Source organism: Oryctolagus cuniculus, chromosome 16, assembly GCF_964237555.1.
Source record: "Oryctolagus cuniculus chromosome 16, mOryCun1.1, whole genome shotgun sequence".
NCBI classification, from domain to species: domain Eukaryota; kingdom Metazoa; phylum Chordata; class Mammalia; order Lagomorpha; family Leporidae; genus Oryctolagus; species Oryctolagus cuniculus.
In genome coordinates this window covers 25677770-25696781 of record NC_091447.1, presented here as the reverse complement: position 1 = coordinate 25696781, position 19012 = coordinate 25677770, and the positions used below count along the sequence as shown (strand labels likewise).

At 40.7% G+C, this 19012-nt stretch overlaps 1 protein-coding gene across 3 annotated transcripts in view; it reads left to right on the top strand.

Annotated features, from left to right (window-relative positions):
• The window catches only part of DPY19L1 (dpy-19 like C-mannosyltransferase 1), a 107015-nt gene that overhangs the window by 10219 nt on the left and 77784 nt on the right, over nt 1–19012 (top strand). For 2 of the 3 annotated variants that reach the window (XM_051852895.2, XM_051852896.2), the window contains exons 2-6: nt 5999–6023; nt 6944–7031; nt 8945–9082; nt 12669–12789; nt 13506–13599. In XM_051852895.2, the coding sequence (XP_051708855.1) occupies nt 5999–6023; nt 6944–7031; nt 8945–9082; nt 12669–12789; nt 13506–13599 (466 nt within the window). The remainder of the gene's footprint in view (nt 1–5998; nt 6024–6943; nt 7032–8944; nt 9083–12668; nt 12790–13505; nt 13600–19012) is intronic. The other variant, XM_070059711.1, reaches the window with a different exon arrangement.

Here is a 19012-nt window from a genome sequence, read left to right as displayed (position 1 = left end):
AAATAGAAAACCGAAGGGCCAGACCTACTAAGACTTTGTAATTTGGGGAGCAGAAAGATCAAGATGCAAACAGAAAGTTAAAAAAAAATAGCTGTGTAGTTACCTTTACAAGTAGGAAGTGAGAAACGTTAGTGCCCTGGGTGCTATTCAAGGTCATGAAGTACTAGGAATAGAAATCTAAGTAAAACCCTTCATTTAATCTTGGTGAAAATCAGACCCCAATAGAGTAAATAACTTATAAATCATACAAAAAGTTAAGGAATTGTTCTTCTTAAGATCGTCTTTCTTACCAGGTAAGAAAGAATTTGACTTTTAATTCTTTCTCTTTTTAAACCCTTATTTTCAGCCATCAAGTTTTGCCCATGCTTCCTTCTAAGAATCTTTTGAGTTTGTATTTGCCCTTCCCTAATTAGGCCCGTTTCGTCACTACTGTACACGTCTCTTCATCTCACACCTGTACTGTCGTCTTACTCTGCTCGCTGGACCTCTTGACATCGTGGTGCTTCTGAGAGTCTGGGCTGTATAAAGTCATGAGAGGGTTTGTTAAGAATGCAGGTTTGTGTCCCAGGACAGAACTATTGAATCAGGATCTCTGAGTGTGGAGACCCAGGCAGGCAGTGGTCACGTGTTCCTCTTCAGTCTGTGCCCTCAACCCTGGTAGTGCTCTGGACTCAGCCCCATGCCAGACCTGGTAATGAGGAAAGAGCCCAGGATTCCAGTGTGCTGCCAGTGTTGCAACAGTGTCTCTACAAATGTGTGTGAATCACTTCATGGGGCTTGTTAAAATGTAGATGAGGAGTCGGGTCTGGGGTAGGATCTGAGACTCTACATTTCCAACAGCTCCCAGATGATAAAATTACTGCTTCATGGAAGGGCACTTGGTTTCGCAAGGAGCCATTTTCTTGTTAAACTTTGTAAACAGCTCCTAGGCTTTGCCATAGTCATTCTCTTACCAATGATAATTCAACTGGATTGTATATCAGAATCACTTGTAAAAAAAAAAAGTTTCAGATTTAGAGGCCCTGGATTAATATTCAGGTATTTCTAGTTTTATTTAGTGTCAATTGTGATTCTAATGCAATACTAGGGTTTGGATCACTGCACTTTTAAATTGCTGTATTATGATGTTCTCTGTGAGACTGGCTTGATTTCTTTGTTTACTAGCTCAGTGCTTTCCAACCTTTTCCTATCACAGTGCACAGGCAAAAATGACCCTATTTGTGTGGCGTGGTGTGGGGTAGATGACAGCCTCCTGAATGCCCAGACGTTACTGCCACAGGGATTCTGGCTGTCTTGTTGGCGTTCCATGGCTCTAGCTAAATGCCCATGCTGACAATCTTGGAGCACTGAGAACTTGACACGCTGTCTGTATACTGAGTGACCCTCAAAAATATTAATGCTTGTTTCTCACTATTATGTATGTTTTTTATCGTGAATATTATAAAGGGAATGCTTTGGCATGTTGGATCAAGTCCACGCCCAGCTGTATTGTATTTTTGGCTTCCCACTGTAAATCCCTACATCAATTGCATCTGTGTCTTGTGGCTTCCCCCCACCCCCAAGCTCCCACTTTAAAGAAATGCACTCTAAGAAGGTTCCATGTGTCTGCATCTCAGATTCCTTACAGTCCTCAGGCTTTGTGCCATTTGCTTGAGTGCGTCGCGTGTTTGTTCCCTTCATGTGTATCTTCTGTGCCCAAATTGTGTGTCTCACAGATTTTTATTATTAAGGGCAGTGATGTTGGCTAATATTTCTAGGATGTTCTTGGTTTTTAGGAAGGTGTGTTGTGCCTCTAATAGGCATAGGTACTTGTTGACTTCAAATTGTTCATAATGGTCACAAAAATCTAAGCACCAGAAGAGAGGAAGGCTCTGAGCTTGTGGGATGCTGTGGTGTGTGTGACTCCTTGAATAGAAGAGTATCCTCCGGTGTGTCTATGGGAGGTGGGGGAACCTTTCAGGGGGAGCCCGATGGAAGCATTGAGGGTGTTGTCCTCAGAAGAGACTAAGGTCATTCTCCTAGTACCCTGCTTCCTTCCCTGAGGGTGTTTTGGAGCAGGACTGACCCCTCCCTGTCTCAACATGTGACTCCCCTCACCCCCCCACCCTCCGCAATCACTCCTGCCATGATGGCATCCACTGTGATGTGATGTGAGGGAGGCCCGTGCTAGAGCTATTGGGCTATGTGGACTCTGAGCTTTCAAAACTGTGAGCTCAAGAATCTTTTAAATAAAGTACAAGCCCAAGGTGTTTTGTTATAGCAACAGAAAATAGACTGCAACTTGGGATAAGTGACTCTTCACTTTCTCAAGTTGTATCCTAAAGAATATCTTTCCCTTTTTTAAAGACTTACTTATTAATTTGAAAGTCATAGTTACACAGAGAGAGAAGGAGAGGCAGGGAGAGAGAGGTCTTCCATCTGCTGGTTCACTCCCCAGTTGGCCACAATGGCTGGAGCTGTGCGATCTGAAGCCAGGAGCCAGGAGCTTCCTCTGGGTTTTCCCATGCTGGGGCAGGGGCCCAAGGACTTCTACTGCTTTCCCAGGCCATAGCAGAGAGCTGGATTGGAAGTGAAGCAGCCAGGACAAGAACCAGCACCCATATGGGATGTCAGCATTGCAGTTGGCGGCTTTACCTGCAATGCCACAGCGCTGGCCCCTAAAGAATATCTTTCCACTGGTTAGTTTACAACACAGAAACTGGGCCTTTCATTGCAAGTGCCATGAACTAGAAGTGCGATTTCTTTTTAATATATTAGACATATATATAAACACATACGTTTATATGTATATTTGTATTTACATACATACACACCTTCATGTAATGGGAACCCACTGAATAATTTGGTTTATTGTGTTTTGGTTTTTATTTCATTGAGTAGATTCTGTAATTTTTCTTTTTTTTTACAGATTTATTTATTTGAAAGAGTTACTGAGAGAGAGAGGGAGAGGCAGAGAAATCTTCCATCTACTGATTAATTCCCCAAGGCCACAATATCTGGGGCTGGACTGGGCCGAAGCCAGGAGCCAGGAGCTTCTTCCACATCCCTCACATGGTTGGCAGAGTGTAAAGCATTTGGGTCATCTTCCATTGCTTTCCAAGGCACATTAGCAGGGAGCTGGATTAGAAGTGGAGCAGCTTGAACATGAACTAGTGCACATATAGGATACAGGTGTCTCAGGGGGTAGTTTAACCAGCTATGCCTTAACGCTGGCCCCTTTAATTTTTCCTACATGTTCTCAGGCTCTAGTAATTTAACAGTTCAACTGTGGTGCTGGTCAGAGAGGAAGTGAGGTGCCATGCATATTGTTAAAGGATGTCGTATGAAGGTGAAGTAAACACAGGCCCTGCCTTGAGGCCCTTGCACTCTGGCAGAGGAGACTGGTGTGTGCCTGACTAGTTGCTGAGCTGCTGTCGTAGAGGTATTGCAGCTGAGGTAGCCAGATAAGCATCCCAGATGCACTTTAAAAGACAAATTGATTTTTTCAGGCAGGAAAAAAGGCACAGAGTCACTAAGACTCTTGGGGTTTCTGGAAATTGTTGCCCAGTGTTACATGGGTCTGAGAGGGGGATCAACTGGATATTAGGGCAGGGGGTGGGCTCTGGGAAGATTCCCAGACGTGTGCATTTAGAAACTGACTTCAGCCTCCAGGATGGATTGTTGGTGTGGTACAGGGAAACCTTTTACTGATGATTTCAGCCTTGGAAGGATTCACACATGAATGTGTGGGTGTGTGTCTATCAAAGTATATTCAACTCAGGTTATTATGTGGGCATGATTAAGGTGTTGTGTCCCCTGGTCCCTAATTGTATCAAACTGTAGGCATGAATTCAGCTGTTTTCTCTGTTTCCTACTCATTTAAGTACTGTCACAAGGCTTGGTGACACATTGTTTCTTCCTTCAGGGAGTTACAATCTATATTGTTTAAGTAAGATTCTAATAACAAGAGAATAATTTTCGGTAAAGAGTCCTTTCAAATCCCTTCAGACTGTAAATTGATATAATGTGACATATAATCTGGTACAAAGTTTGTTTAATCAGAAATGGTTAATGCAATATCCGAGAATGTCTAATTCAGTTTTAGAGTGTAGGCAATTTATGTGCTTCCAGCACAGTCATGAGAGCCTTTCAGAATTCGCAGTCTTAAGGATTGCATCCTTTGAATTAGATTAACAAAGCAAAATTCTGTCCTTGAATGCCGTTTTCTTACTTACAATTTGTGTTCTGAATTGAAAACAAAAACATACTGTATCTCATTTCCTGAGAACGTAAAAAAATGGCATATATGTTAAAGTGGAAAAATGTATTATCAATTTTGTTACACCCCTAAAAGATATAGACAGGGTTGATAATCACTGGAAGAAGCCTAGAGAACATCTTTGAGAATATGTTTTCCTGTGGGCAAGAAGACAAGCAGAGCTCCCTAGGTGTATCGTTAGAAGTTCCTGTCATTTTTGCATCTTCATTCTTAAATTATATGCTTTTACAAAGGTCCAGGCTTTGCAGTCACTTCTATTTTTCAAATGGCATAATAAAATGTATTTTAATTTTGAAACAAAGTATATCTAAATTTTTGTATATAAACAAATAGCCCTGGGGCTGACGCTGTGGCATAGCAGGTAAAGCCACTGCCTGCAGTGCTACCATCCCATATGGGCGCTGGTTCTAGTCCCGGCTGCTCCACTTGCAATCCAGCTCTCTGCTGTGGCCTGGGAAAGCAGTGGAAGATGGCCCAAGTCCTTGGGCCCCTGCACCCTCACGGGAGACCCCCAGGAGACTGGCTCCTGGCTCCTGGCTCCTGGCTTTGGATCGGTGCAGCTCCGACCGTTGTGGCTAGTTGGGGAGTGAACCAGCAGATGGAAGACCTCTCTTTCTTTCTGCCTCTCCTCTCTCTATGCAACTCTCACCTTCAAATAATAAATAAATCTTTAAAAAAATGAGTAGCCCTATAAAATATCCTTTATATCAATAGACGAATTTCATTTCTTTTATCTTTAAAAGGAAAAAAAGAGGAAGGAAGAATAGGAGTACTTTAGGGTGAGGAGGCCTAGGCCTTTGTCTCATCTCTTTCACACCCTGCATGGTTGTGAGGATTCACTGAACTAATAATTTATCATGAAATACCAATGATTACCAAATTATAATTACCAAAGTATGTGTGACAAGTCTTCGGTAGGAGAATGGTGGCATTTACATTCAATGGAAGAATGATCTGTTCAGAAAATGATAATTGAATCATTGAGAAAATAAAGCTCAGTGTTTTTGTTTTTTTTTTTTTTTTTTTTTTTTATGATGGGGTGAAATTGTTCTAGACAAACCAAACAGTGGTAGATGAACAAGAAACATTTTTGAAAGGTTAAATAAAAAATGTCAGGTGACTAACCAGCTTAAATATTTGTAACTTCATCTAACTCTCTTTGTACTTGGTCAGAAAGCAACTGTTCACTCTTATGTAAAACTGATGTTGTCTTTAGCTTGTTTTCTGTCTTCTTTTTTCCTCCATGTCTTCCTTCCTCGTTTTATTTTGAATTTGTTTAAGAAGATCAGGATTTATTGTACAAATTCAGATATTGCAGCAGTAAATAAAAATGCAACAGTCTGGTCTTTTTCCCTACTCCTAGTCCTGACCTCCAGGGTCACCATATTTCTTTTAACTGGTTCCGTTCCTCTTTCAGTTCTGTTGTGTGGTTTTGCTGAGTTTTCCTGTATAGAGTCTGGCAGACAGTAGGACCTCAGATGTTTTGTTCCGTGAGTGAATGAATGAATGAGAATTGTGGAGATGCGTCTCGTCTCGTTTCCTGATGACCCAGTCTGCTGCTGTTTAGGCATAGCCCTCCTGGTGATTTCTTCCGAGTCGGTATTCTTCCCCTAATCTCTAAGATTGGACCAACAGTTATACACCCAAAGCACTGACAGGCCTATCTTGGCAATGTTTTTCTGTAAGATAAAACATTTCTTTAAGCTAAAATAGTAATTTAAATTTCTTTTTTTCTTCCAGCTGCCTTTGCAGCAGTGTTGCATTGGTAAGATTGTTCTTTTATGATATATTTTAATTGTTTATTTGAAAGTCAGAGTGGGTGACACTCCCATCTTCTGGTTTACAAATGGTCCCAATAGCTCAGACTGAGCTAGGCTGAAGCCAGGAGCCAGGAAACTCAGTCTGGTCTTTGATGTGGGTGACAGGGACCCAGCTACTTGAGCCATCACCACATGCTTCCCAGAGTATGTTGTGCATTAGCAAGAAGCTAGAATTGGGAGCAGAGCCAAGACTCAAACCCAGGCACTCAGATATAGAGTGAGAACATTCCAAGTGGTATCATAACTGCTATACCAAACACCCACCCCTCATAGCATATTACATATGTATGTTTATAATTAACCATAACCATCCTCAGATCTGCAAAGGAATAATAATAGGATGAATATATATTACATGCGATACAATAACCTGAAAAAAGCTTAATTGATAAAATCAGAGTCAAAATATAATTTTAATAAAAAAGATATATTATTAAAGAGTCTATATTTGAGTCTTGACTTCTCTTAACGTTAATATAGTGGTCACGTTGAGAGGAAGATTAATTTTTTTAATATTCTGGAAGAGAGACATATGAATTTCATTAATCAGACATTTCTGAAATGACATACACTATGACATTTATAATTTAATCTGTACTTTTATTGTATTTCACTTAAAATAGCATTAATCTGATTTATTTTAATTTTAAAATCTAGTTTTAATATATTTTCTTATGGAGAAAATTTAATAGACATGTGAGACATACTGAATGGAAAGAAAATATGAATATCATTGCATTTTAGATTCATTACTAAATCATCTGCAAATTTGTGGTACTTCTTTTGCTTTTATAGTTGCTTTAGAAAATATAATACTTTGTGTAAGTTTCAACACAGTTGTTTTGTTGCTGCTTTGTTTTCCCAGGAGCCATATAACACACCTGTTTGAAAATGATCGTCATTTTTCTCACCTCTCAACATTGGAAAGGGAGATGGCTTTTCGCACTGAAATGGTTAGTTTTGTGTGGTATTTTATTGAAGTATTTTAAGATTCTAAAAAAAATTAAGCTTTTTATCAGGAAATTTTAAAAGATGATGTACCAAAGTAGAAAAAGTAGACAACCCTTGCTTCTGACTCCCAGGTTTAGCAGCTGCCAGCACATCGCTCCTCACCTTCTCTTTTTAAAGGAAGTCCCAGACATGTATCATTTTATCTGCTAATACTTTGTTAAGTAACTCCAAAGACAAGATTTTTTTAGTTTTGGTTAATCACAATAGCAATGTCACACTTAAAAACTGTTAACAGCAGTTCTTTCATATCATCAAATATGAATCAGTGTTTAATAATCTGATTGGCACTTAGAAAAGACACTATTGATGTGTTTGAGTCAGTGTCCAAGCAGTGTCTACACATTGCATTTAGTTGATGTGTGTCTTGAAGGTGTTTTTATCCTTAAATTCCTCTTCCTACTTTTGTTCTTTTTTTTTTTTTTTGTCATTTATTCATTGAGGAATTGAGGCCATTTGTCCTATACAATTACCCAGAGTAATTCATCTTGTTTATTGTATTTGTCTAAGCTTCCTATAGATTAATAGATCAGAGTTTTATAGCTGAAGATTTGAATTTATTCTTTCACAGTTCTGGGGGCTAAAAGTGGGAAATGAAGATATTTGCAGGATCCTTCCTTGCCTCTCTGAGTTTCTGGTGGTTTTTGGCCGTCTCTGGTGTTCCTTGGCTTGTCAGTGCATGGCTCCAAAGTCTGCCGCCATCCTCACATGGCTGTGGCTCTGGCTCTGTGCACGATTTACCTTTCCTTATGAGGATGCCAGTTGTATTGGATTTAGAGCCCTTCTTAATCCAGAGTGATCTCATCTTAATTTTATGTCCAGATAAGGGCACCTTCACAGGTTCTGGTTGACATGAAAATTTGGGGGAATTATTCAATACAAGACAGTAGAAAATATAATTTTAAAAATAGTGATGTGAGAACTAAAACAACATAGCATCAAGGTAGATTTTTCTTTTTAAATAAATGTCTGGGTAGGCAAATTATTTTTGAATGTATGAGGCTTAAACCAAGTTTAGAGTCTGCCAGGTAATGGTCCCAGCAATGAGAATAGCTGTAGGTAAAATTGGATGGAGGGTGGAGTTTGTATTCTGTTTATCTGCCTTTCCTTGTACTGCCATTTAGTCTCTCACTAGACTTCTGATATGTTCCTGGTTTTTGGTGAATGTCTTATTCTACCCTTGCTATCTTTTCAAGGAGGCATGTCAAGCTAAACAGTTATTTCTGTCCCATCCTTACCTCCATATCTCCAGTTCTTTAGGGTTGTTAATGCTGAGCTGGTAAGGGTTAAAATGATGTGTAAAATTGTTTGGCATCTGATTGAAATTTATATGTAATGCATATAAATCAATGTATATGATCAACATGCAGCCTTTTCAACATATTTGCATTTTTGCCTATAAATCTGCAGGAAGGATGACTAATGCTATTTTGGAAATTCTATGAACAGTTAGGGTGGAAGCATTTTTGGCTTGAAAAGATTTCTTGATTCATGATAAACTTTAATTCCATAATAAACCATTTACTCTGTATATAAGGTAGTCTTTTCTAACACATTGGTTTGGGTTATAGGATTTTTTACATGAAGTACATGGAATTTGTCTATTTTTTTTTCATGAAAGTGTTTTTGAAGGTGTTGTATTCAGTTATTCCCGTTAAGACTAGATTATGCAAAACTATGTGGTTTTCTGCAGCCTAAGAATTTATCAGTGATCAGAAACGTGTGAAATTAATTGTAGCTATTACCTGCTCGATTGCTTTGCTTTCATAAACAGTATATTTTTAATAGTTTTTTTAAGCTAAGAGGAGCATAGTAATCATGTACCTTTCATTCTAAGTAGAGCTTGCCCTTATTTCAGGGACTATATTATTCTTACTTCAAGACTATTGTAGAAGCGCCCTCATTCTTGAATGGAGTCTGGATGATTATGAATGATAAACTGACAGAATACCCCCTTGTTATTAATACACTGAAAAGGTTCAATCTTTACCCTGAGGTAAGTTCCTTTTTTCAATTGTGACTTTTCACTTACAAAAACTGCTTTTTTTTTTGTTAAATGCTGATTCTAAAATATAACTTAGTATTACATTTTATGTTGTTTTTTTAAAAGAAAATATGTTGGGAAGGAATGTGGAGAATAGATCACTATTGATTTGAGGAATCAAATGAGATCACTATTGATTCTGTGGAACTATTGTGACATCGTTGTTCAGAAAATGTGAAAACGGGACCAGCGTTGTGGCACTGTGGGTAAACATTGCCGCCCGTGGTGCTGGCATTCCATGGGTGCCCGTTTGTGTTCTGGCTGCTCTGCATCTGATCTGGCTCCCTGCTAATGGCCTGGGAAAGACAGAGGAAGATGGCCAAAGTGTTTGGGCTCCTGCCACTCACGTGGAATGAAGAAGATGAAGCTCCTGGCTCCTGGTTTTGGCCTGGCCAAGCTCTGGCCATTGCAGTCATCTGGGGAGTAAACCAGAGGCTAGAAGCTCGCTCCCTCCATTCTCTCTATCTCTCTCTCTCTCTCTCTCTCTGTAACTCTGACTTTCAAAATAAATAAATACATCTTGAAAAACAAGAAAATGTGAAAATGATGATTTGGTGTGCTTGGCGGAATTATAGCAAGGGAGAATCTTGGGTTTTATTTGCCAAATTAACCTTTCTTCTCTCTCTGAGGTTTCTCATTTAATTGACTGCGCTTGACGGGACTGTGGGTCTGCCCAGGAGGTGAAGGAGAAAGGTGGTGGTATCCTTAACTTGAAGGGCCTCTCCTTCCTCCCCCTCCCTCTCTGACTCATCGCCTGTGTTCTCCGGTGCCTGCGTTAGTGGCGACTTCTTCCTAGACTTGACTGGAGGCCCTGCTGCGAGACGCTTTCCTCCATGTGCTCCCTGCCTAGTGTACTTTTTTTTTTTCTTTTTAAAATCCATTTCACCACCTACATTTTAATTTTATTAGAGAGGTAGAGAGAGAGGGGGGGCAGGTAGGCAGAGATCTCCCATGCTTTGGCTTATTACTCAAATACCGTTGACAGCTGAGGCCAGGCCAGCCTAAAGCCAGGAGTCCAGAACTCATTCTGCATCCACATGAATGGCAGGGACCCAAGCACTTGAGCCATCACCTGCTGCCTCCCAGGGTGTGCATTAGCAGGAAGCTGGAATTGGAAGCAGAGCTGGAATAGGAGCCAAGCACTGCGATACAGGAAGCTGGGATGGTACTCACTGCCAGAGGCCTACTGCCTGATGGTAGGGCCTGCTTCTCAGTTGCTGCTCTAGCACAGCCCTTAGTGGGAGCGATGGAGCGTCCAGATCAGTGAGTTAGCCTGAGGAATTCAGGAGGAGATAAGGTTACAGACAAGTAGATGAGCAGTAAGTTTCTGTGTTTCTTAATAATGCGCCGCTTAAGAAGTACTTTTTATGACCACATACATACTGATTTGACATCTGGGATCATAGAGCATGGAAATTTTTTTATAAGTGTCTTTTGTCTTTTAAGAATTTTTATAACCATCTTTCTGTGTTATATTTCTTTTACAATTTCATTTTTAGTGGCTTTATGTATATTGTTGTCTATTTAGCCTATCCTTTAGGGAAATTTTGATTACTTTCAAATTTTTAAATCTTCCAAATGAAGCTGCAGTAAGCATCTTTGAAGCTAAATCTTTCTAGATTTCCTTATTTTTTTAAATTATAAATTTATTAATACAGAACTGTTGGATTCAGTGAAATATGTAATTTAATGATTTTGGTACATATTGCCACATGCCTTCCAGATAGGTTATACTAACCAGAATTCCCACCACCGAGTTTTTTAAAATATTTGTTTACCTATATCCTTCCTAATTGGATAGAGAAATTAAAACCACATGATATGTTTAATTCATTAATATATCTTAAAGCTATATATATGTGTGTGTGTGTGTGTGTATGTAAAGTGCATTTTCATTTTTAAAAATAATTACTTGTTCAGGCCCTTTGTATTTCTACTGAAATGTTATGAGAGGTCATTTATTAAATATAGGATGTTAATATTAAGCTGTGTAAAACATTTTTCTCTGGCTTTTTGTTTGCCTTTTAGTTATATAATGTATGTATATTTTAATTTATGGTTTTCATTTATGTACATATAAAAAGCTTCATTCTTTATATTAATATTTTTATATTACATTTTAAATTTATCCAGAATTTGTTTTGATCTGTAGTGTAGGATAGAAATCTAACCTTTTTTTATTTTCAAAATGGTTGGTTGTGTAACCTAACACTGATGGATGAGCTGTCCTTTGCCCACTGATTGGAAGTATCTTTATTCTTTATTTTATTTTTTAAAGATTTATTTACTTATTTGAAAGACTGAGTGATACACACATACACACATCCTCCATCCACAAGGGGCTGCAGCAACCAGATCCAGGTCAGGCTGAAGTCCGGAGCCAGGAACTCCATGCCGGTCTCCATTTGCTCATCTTCCACTGCCTCCTAGGTGCATTAGCAGGGAGCTGAGTTGGAAGTAGAGTAGCCAGGACTCAGATCAGCACTCTGATATGGGATACTTCCTTTGCAAGCAGCAACTTAACCTGCTGTGCCGTAACACTGATGCCAGCTTTCTTTTTATATGCAAAATTACCTGTATTATGCTTGTCTTTGCGTTTAGACTTTGTGCTCAACGTTGCCTTAGATTGAGGTACTGCTAAGTGGACTTAGGGATGGAGGTTTGCATGCAGGAAGAGTATCAAGGAATGCCCTTGGGGTGGGCTCATGAGCAGGAATCAAGGGAAAGATATTAGGATGCTGTGATGCCGTCACAACAAAGACCTCGACAGAGCCTGTGGGGAGCTCTGGAGCTGGGCTGACTGCGGAGGTCCCTGGGCTTTACATCCTTCTTTATCGAATAGTAATCATTGGATGCAGGTTGCCCTTGGGTGGGGAGTGTCCCCTTGACCCAGGGCATTTTCTAGAGATGGAGTCAGCTGAGTGATGTCAGCTACCAGCCCTCCTGGCAGCTGAGGAATGAGTGCCTCAGCTCTGAGTGGGGGTCCAGGTGGCTCCGTGCTGCCACCACCACGGTTGCATCGATCTGTGTGGTTATTCTGTTATCACCACACTGTTTAATTATCATAAGTAATGAGTTTTAAAGTGTGTTAGGAGGATATTCCCTTTAGTCATCTCCTTGTAATTTTTCTAGATACATTTTAGACACTTGGAATTTTGATTTGGATTGTATTATGTTTATGAATTAATATGAGGCAAATTCACATCTTGAAAAATTAAGTCTATTCAAGTCAACATAATGTATCTATTTGTTAGCATCTTCTTATGTCCCTTAGTAGAGTTTTATAGCTTTTGAAAAGCATAAATCTTGGTTATTTCTTGTTACGTTTTATTCCTACCAGTGGGTGAACAGATGACTGACCTGTGAGGAATATGTGTGGGAGATTCTGAGCCTCATTTAACAAAATTTAAAGGAAGCTCAGTGAATGGTACAGGAAAGGAAAAGTTGATCATTGTCAAAAGAGCTAAAAAAATTTGAGTAATGAAAACTGTTTAGGATAATATATTTTCCTTTAATTTCTTATATTTTTCAAAAATAGGTAATCTTGGCCAGCTGGTACAGGATTTATACCAAAATAATGGACTTCATTGGCATTCAAACCAAAATATGTTGGACAGTTACCAGAGGAGAAGGACTCAGCCCTATCGAAAGCTGTGAAGGTGAGTTTCTTTCTGTGATGTCACCCGTTTACCTGCTGCAACACAGTAAACTTGCTCCACGCTTGCCCGGGGTACTACTAGACTTATCCAAAGGCAGTAGGATAAACAACGGCCCTTTAATTATGCACGGGGACCCTCCAGGTGGGAAATGTGGGTAGGCCACACAGGATGGGGTTTGCATGAGCTCAGGAACTTGTGCTGTAAGATTCAGATCGCTTGGAAGCCTGGGCTTAACTCGGGCTAGCGTGACTGCAAGGCTGAGCTCTACCTGGACTGTCACTGGGCTGCTCCTACAGGGCCTTTCCGTGTGGCTTGGACTTGTGGTAGTGGGGCGCCTCAGAGTAGTCAGACTCTCTGTGGCAGCTCGAAGCACCAAGCTGATCCAGCACACGGCCTCGTGCGATAGCCTCAGGAGTACATAGTGTCGCCTCTGTCATGCTCTGTCGGGGCAGTCACATATTCCACCAGCCTCACAGAAGCCACAGCCCCCTGGCTTGATAGGAGGTGTGTCATCAAATTTGCAGCCTGTTTTGAAACCGCCGCAGTTGCTGCCCTGTTCTCACGGCTCTTGCGCTAGTGTCATGTGTTGGTTTGGGAACCAAGGCAATCACTTCATGTATCTGGCAGCCATTTTCAAAATACGCACAGTTTAATGTAAATTGCTAGATGTGTAAAGTAATGTATGGTTAGAACATATGTTTTGTTTATTTTTAAAGGATTGGGAGATCCTGCTTGCTTTTATGTTGCTGTAATTTTTATTTTAAATGGATTAATGATGGCATTATTCTTCATATATGGCACGTATTTAAGGTAAGAATATTTTAGTAGGTGTTTGTAAGATTTATTAGAATAATAAGAGTTGATTAGTTATTAGGTAAGAGTTAATGACCTTGAAGCTTATACGTCAGTTTTATAATATCATTTCTAAAACATCTGATTTATAAAATTATTTCATATTTGCATGAGTTTACTGTTGGCATGACCAACCATATTTAAGATTGTTGTTGAGGCCTAACCAGGACCTTGTGAAGATATCTGATACATTTTAAACATTCACAGGCCTTTGAGTGTCTGCCATATATGTATATTTTTATGTAAAATGTAAGGGAAAATCCTACATATCACCAATTAATGTTAATGGCTTTTACTTTGCTAATGTTGAAATATAAGACTATTCTATACAAACATTTAATATCGGATCTGATTTACTTCATAGTTGAGTAGCATTCCTAAAATCAGAAGATTTTAAAAGGATTTTTATTTTTATGTTCCTTCTTTTGACAGCTTATCACATGGTATGTGTGTTTGAACTCTTTTACCTTCTGAGTAACTTTAGAATTTTTTTCTTTTCTGCTGACTGATTCTTTGTATTACAGAAGTATGAGCATATGTAAATGGTTTTGACTTGGGATAATGAGTTTGAATCTGCTCTTTTCCCATTATCTTCTTTGCTTTGGAAGTGTGGCATTTTCAGTTTAGTAGCTCAAAGATCTATTGAACTGCTGGCTCAGTGTTTGAGTGAATAGCATTTACTTGATAAATATTTGTCAAATGAGTAAGCTATTAGAAGATAAATTTCAAGAAAGTTCTTTGAATTATTTAATTGGGGAGACTGAAAATGCATAATTATGAGAAGATGTGAGCAATTTTGTTTTAGAATCCAGACAGAGAAGGAACTGAAGGAGCTGTGGTAATCAGGAAGGGAGGCTGGTGTGCCCGTATCGTAACAAGCACAGGGCGGGAAACCTGGTGGGCTAGGTTCACTACACTCAGTGCTCACCATCTGTCTTAGGTCTACCTTTCTCAAATTTGGGTGATTAGATTATAAGTAAGAGAAGTTAAGTATGAAACAAGGAATTAATTGCTGCATTGCATATCTATAGTTATGCTACTTTTTTTTAATTGAAAAAAAATTCAAGTAAACATTCATTTTGTTTTCTTATAATGCTGGTTATAACCGTTGTTTCAAAGACCAAAGGGACAATATCTGCTGAAGAGAATGCAAAGTTCTGCTTTTGGTTGTGGGGTTCTTAGTGGTCTGGGCTCTGACCTGAACTTTCCTAGTCTTTAGCCCCAGTGGTCCCTAGAAGGCAGTTTTTTCCCCCTGAGTGGGAGATACATATTTAAGTCATTCAATCAACACATAAAAGTACACGTTGAGTAGCTTGTTTTTAAGGAGTGTATGTTTGGGCTCTGAGAGCACGAGAGTGGGTCAGGGCAGAAGGTGGGGATGGTGGCTGGGAGTGTGCAAATGCAAGACAGAGAGACAGTAAGGGTCTGTCTTCATTTTGTGTTGCTTTGTGAAAATGCATTATAAAGACAAGAGGTTTATTTAGCTCATGGTTCTGGAGGATGGGGAGTGTCATGATCTGGTGGCTGTATCTAGCAAGAACCTCTTGCCGTGTTGTGTTTGAAGATGATGGATGGTATCACACAGTAGGAATGTGCAAGAGTGTGAGTGGGTACATGTTGGAGACACCAGGACAGCAGGAGGAACCTTGTTTCATAGCAGCCCACTCCAGAGGTAACTAGTCCAGTCCTGAGAGACCCAGCTCACTGCCAAGACCCAGTTTAGTCTCCAGAGCTCTGCTCCAGTCTCTCAAGAAAGAGATTAGTCCATTCATGAAAGCACTAGTGACACCTAGTGACACCACCCCCTCCGCTGCCTCATTGAGGGCTTAAGCCTCAACAGGAGTTATGGCGGGGAAGGCCATATCCAAACCAGAGTAGTAAGGAAGATAAAGTGCTCAGATTTCCATAGGCAGGAGAAATTTGTTCTGCATGGAGGAGCCACATTAGCTGGGCATTGGGTATTCAGAGGGATCTGGATAAGTGGAAATAAAGGATGAGAAGACACCTTGGGGCTAGGCAAGGTGGGCATTCTGGAAAGCAGTGGTTAATTATAATAAGCCTGGGGGGTGATTGTGGGGGATTAAGATTGGGAAATGGTTGGGCTGGATGATGAGAGGGCTTCCGCTAGGCTGGTTTGAGACATGTGGAAGAGCTCATAAAGGAGATCAGAAATTGGACCAGTAGAGGGACAGGACTCAAGTTGGGCTATGATGCCGTGGGACCTTTGACTTTCACTTTCAGCAAAGTCTAGTGAACGCTGCTCCATCACAGAGTTTGTCAAACTGCAGGATGCAACCTGTTAGAAGATTTTAAAATCAGTTTAGTGGATTGAACTCAAGCATTATTTTTACATGGAAAAAGAAATAATACAAATGTGAATAACAACATATACTAGTCTTAATAAGGATAGATGTTAGACTTGGTTGTGCATATGTGCATATGTGTGTGTACCGAGTTGTATAAAGTCTTATTTCTTACTGTCGTTGTAGGAAAAAATGCTTATAGATACTGTGGAAGGTGGCACGAAGAAGCAACTGATAGCCAAGAGTGTTTGGGTCTTTCCAGATCACTGTCTCTGGTTCTTCTCCCAGAATCAGGGGCTGTAGCTTGATTTGTGTCTGTCCTCTTCCCTGATTTGTGGACCACCTGGCCCTTATGGTGTTGTCCAACCCTTGCACCCAGCAGTGGTCTGCGATAGCAGCACATATTCCCATTTTTCCAGCTCCACTTTTGCTGTTTATGGGCTTTTTCTTCACCCTGATCCATCTCTCTAACCTGATCCAAAGGATAGTAAGGAAAAACAAACTTGATTTTTTTGCTACTTAGGCCCATTTTTTTTTTCCATTACATTTTTTTAAAGATTTATTTATTTATTTGGAAGTCAGAGTTACACAGAGAGAGGAGAGGCAGAGAGAGAGAGAAGTCTTCCATCTGATGGTTCACTCCCCAGATGGCCGCAACGGCCGGAGCTACACCGGTCCGAAGCCAGGAGCCAGGAGTTTCCTCCAGGTTTCCCATGTGGGTGCAGGGGCCCAAGGACTTGGGCCATCTTCTACTGCTATCCCATGCCATAGCAGAGAGCTGGATTGGAAGTGGAGCAGCTGGGTCTCGAACTGGCACCCATATGGGATGCCAGCGCTTAATGCCAGGGCGTTAACCTGCTGCGCCACAGCACCAGCTCCTCCATTACATTTTTTTAAGATTTATTTTATTTATTTGAAAGAGTTACAGAGAGAGAGCGCGAGTGAGAGAGAGGTCTTCTATCCCCTGGTTCACTCCCCAAATGGCTGCAACGGCTGGAGCTGAGCCGATCCACAGCTAGAGACGGGAGCTTCTTCCGGGTCTCCCACGTGGGTGCAGGGGCCCAAGGACTTGAGCCATCTTCTACTGCTTTCCCAGGTGCATTAGCTGGGAATTGGATCCAAAGTGGAGCAGTCAGGACTCGAACCGGCACCCATATGAGATGCCAGCACTGCACGTTGAGACTTTAACCTGCTGTGCCATAGTGCCAGTCCCTTTCCATTACATTTTGGACTGTTTTTTTTTTGACAGGCAGTTAGACACAGAGAGAGAGAGAGAGACAGAAAGGTCTTCCTTCCATTGGTTCACTCCCCAAATGGCCGCTACAGCCAAAGCTGTGCCGATCCGAAACCAGGAGCCAGGTACCTCCTCCTGGTCTCCCATGCAGGTGCAGGGCCCAAGCTCTTGGGCCATCTTCCACTGCCCTCCTGGGCCACAGCAGAGAGCTAGACTGGAAGAGGAGCAACCAGGACAGAATCCGGTGCCCCGACCGGGACTAGAACCTGGGGTGCCAGCGCCACAGGCGGAGGATTAGCCAAATGAGCCGTGGCCCTGGCCTGAACTGTTTTTGACATCAAGGTTTTTTTTAGCGGTATCAAATTACTGGTTTGTTCTTAATGATATCTTCCTTGATGGTTAGTTTAGTCACCCTTCTAATTTTGTGAGTGGGATAAAGCTGTAGACTTCTTTAAGGGTGGGTTAAAGAGAAGGCTGCCTAGATTTTTGCTTGGATTTTTTAAAATAAATTATGTTATAGATTGTAAAATAGAAGCTGCGATTTATCTAGCAGGTTAGAAATTTGCAGGCAGATTATGACATTTTAAAACCCCAAAGTATGCTTGTCTTTAAATACAATACATTTTCAGAAGTCAGGCATGCCAGTCCCTTCCAGAAATGGAAAGTTGGATAAAAAATAGAAAACAGCCCCATGGGAAGGGGTGGGCTGCCACACTGTGCTGGGATGAAGTGCGATGTGCTGCTGTAGACATCGCCTACTCATGGTGGACTTCTTTTTCTAGACTCCTAAGTATTTTAGTCTTTCTTTAAAATATCTATCGTTATTTTTAAAGCTGTAATTTTAATTCATAGAATACAGTTATTTATTTTGTTAAGATACCCTAATGTTTCTGAGTCACAGACTGTTTCTGGAGGCTGGTGCTTAAGATCCAGCATGTGGAAGCCTGTTCTGCCGGGAAGTTGAAACACAAGACAGAGGTGGTCAGGTGATTAGGGACTTCCCCTAAAATTTCTTTTGGGGAAAATTCATGTATGCCATGGAAATGAAATTCTCTCATCGATAAATACCAGCCATTCTTGTGGTTAGACCCCAAGGGCAGATATCAAGAAGGTAATACTAAACCTTTTATTCTTTGCAGTCTAGTTTGATTTTAATATTTTTCTGGAGTTTGGGGTTACCTCTAGCTAGGCCGTTGTGCATTGCTGAAGAAGAATATATTGGATGGTATATTTAGATATTAATTATTTACCCTTAGTCAGTGGTGCTCCAGTATTTGTTTTATAGCCAGCTCTGGAAAAAAATACATGCATACATACAGTTTATTATGAATTCCACTAATATAAAGAAGGTGTACAAATATAATGAGTTTTCTAAATAGGGTGTGTTTCTTTCTCTTTTGGAAGTAGCACACTAAAAATACTCTGACTAGCTTGAATGAAAGAGTGAGTGCAATACTAGGTTCCAGGGGTCTGTGGAAGCAGAGTCGTGAAACCAAAGTATGTGGGCCTGCTGAAAACCCTACGTGAGAATTTGAAATCTCCCGTAACCCAGGAGGCCTGCCCTGTCTCTGTCATGCTGTCCTTCACCTTTGGCTTCCTTTCAATTTCAATGTCAGATTTGGTTACTAGAACCTAGTAACTGGGGAGTTACCCTGTGTTGGCAACTAAGCGAGACAGACACACAGAAACCTGGGATCTGAGGCAGAGTGGGAAAGTGACACCAAGAAGTCTCAGCTGAGGTCCATAAGAGGAGCCTGCCCAAGGCCTCGCTAGATACCGAGGAGTCACAGTGCCAGGGTGAGAGTGCAGATCTGTGAAGCATGGCCAGCACTGG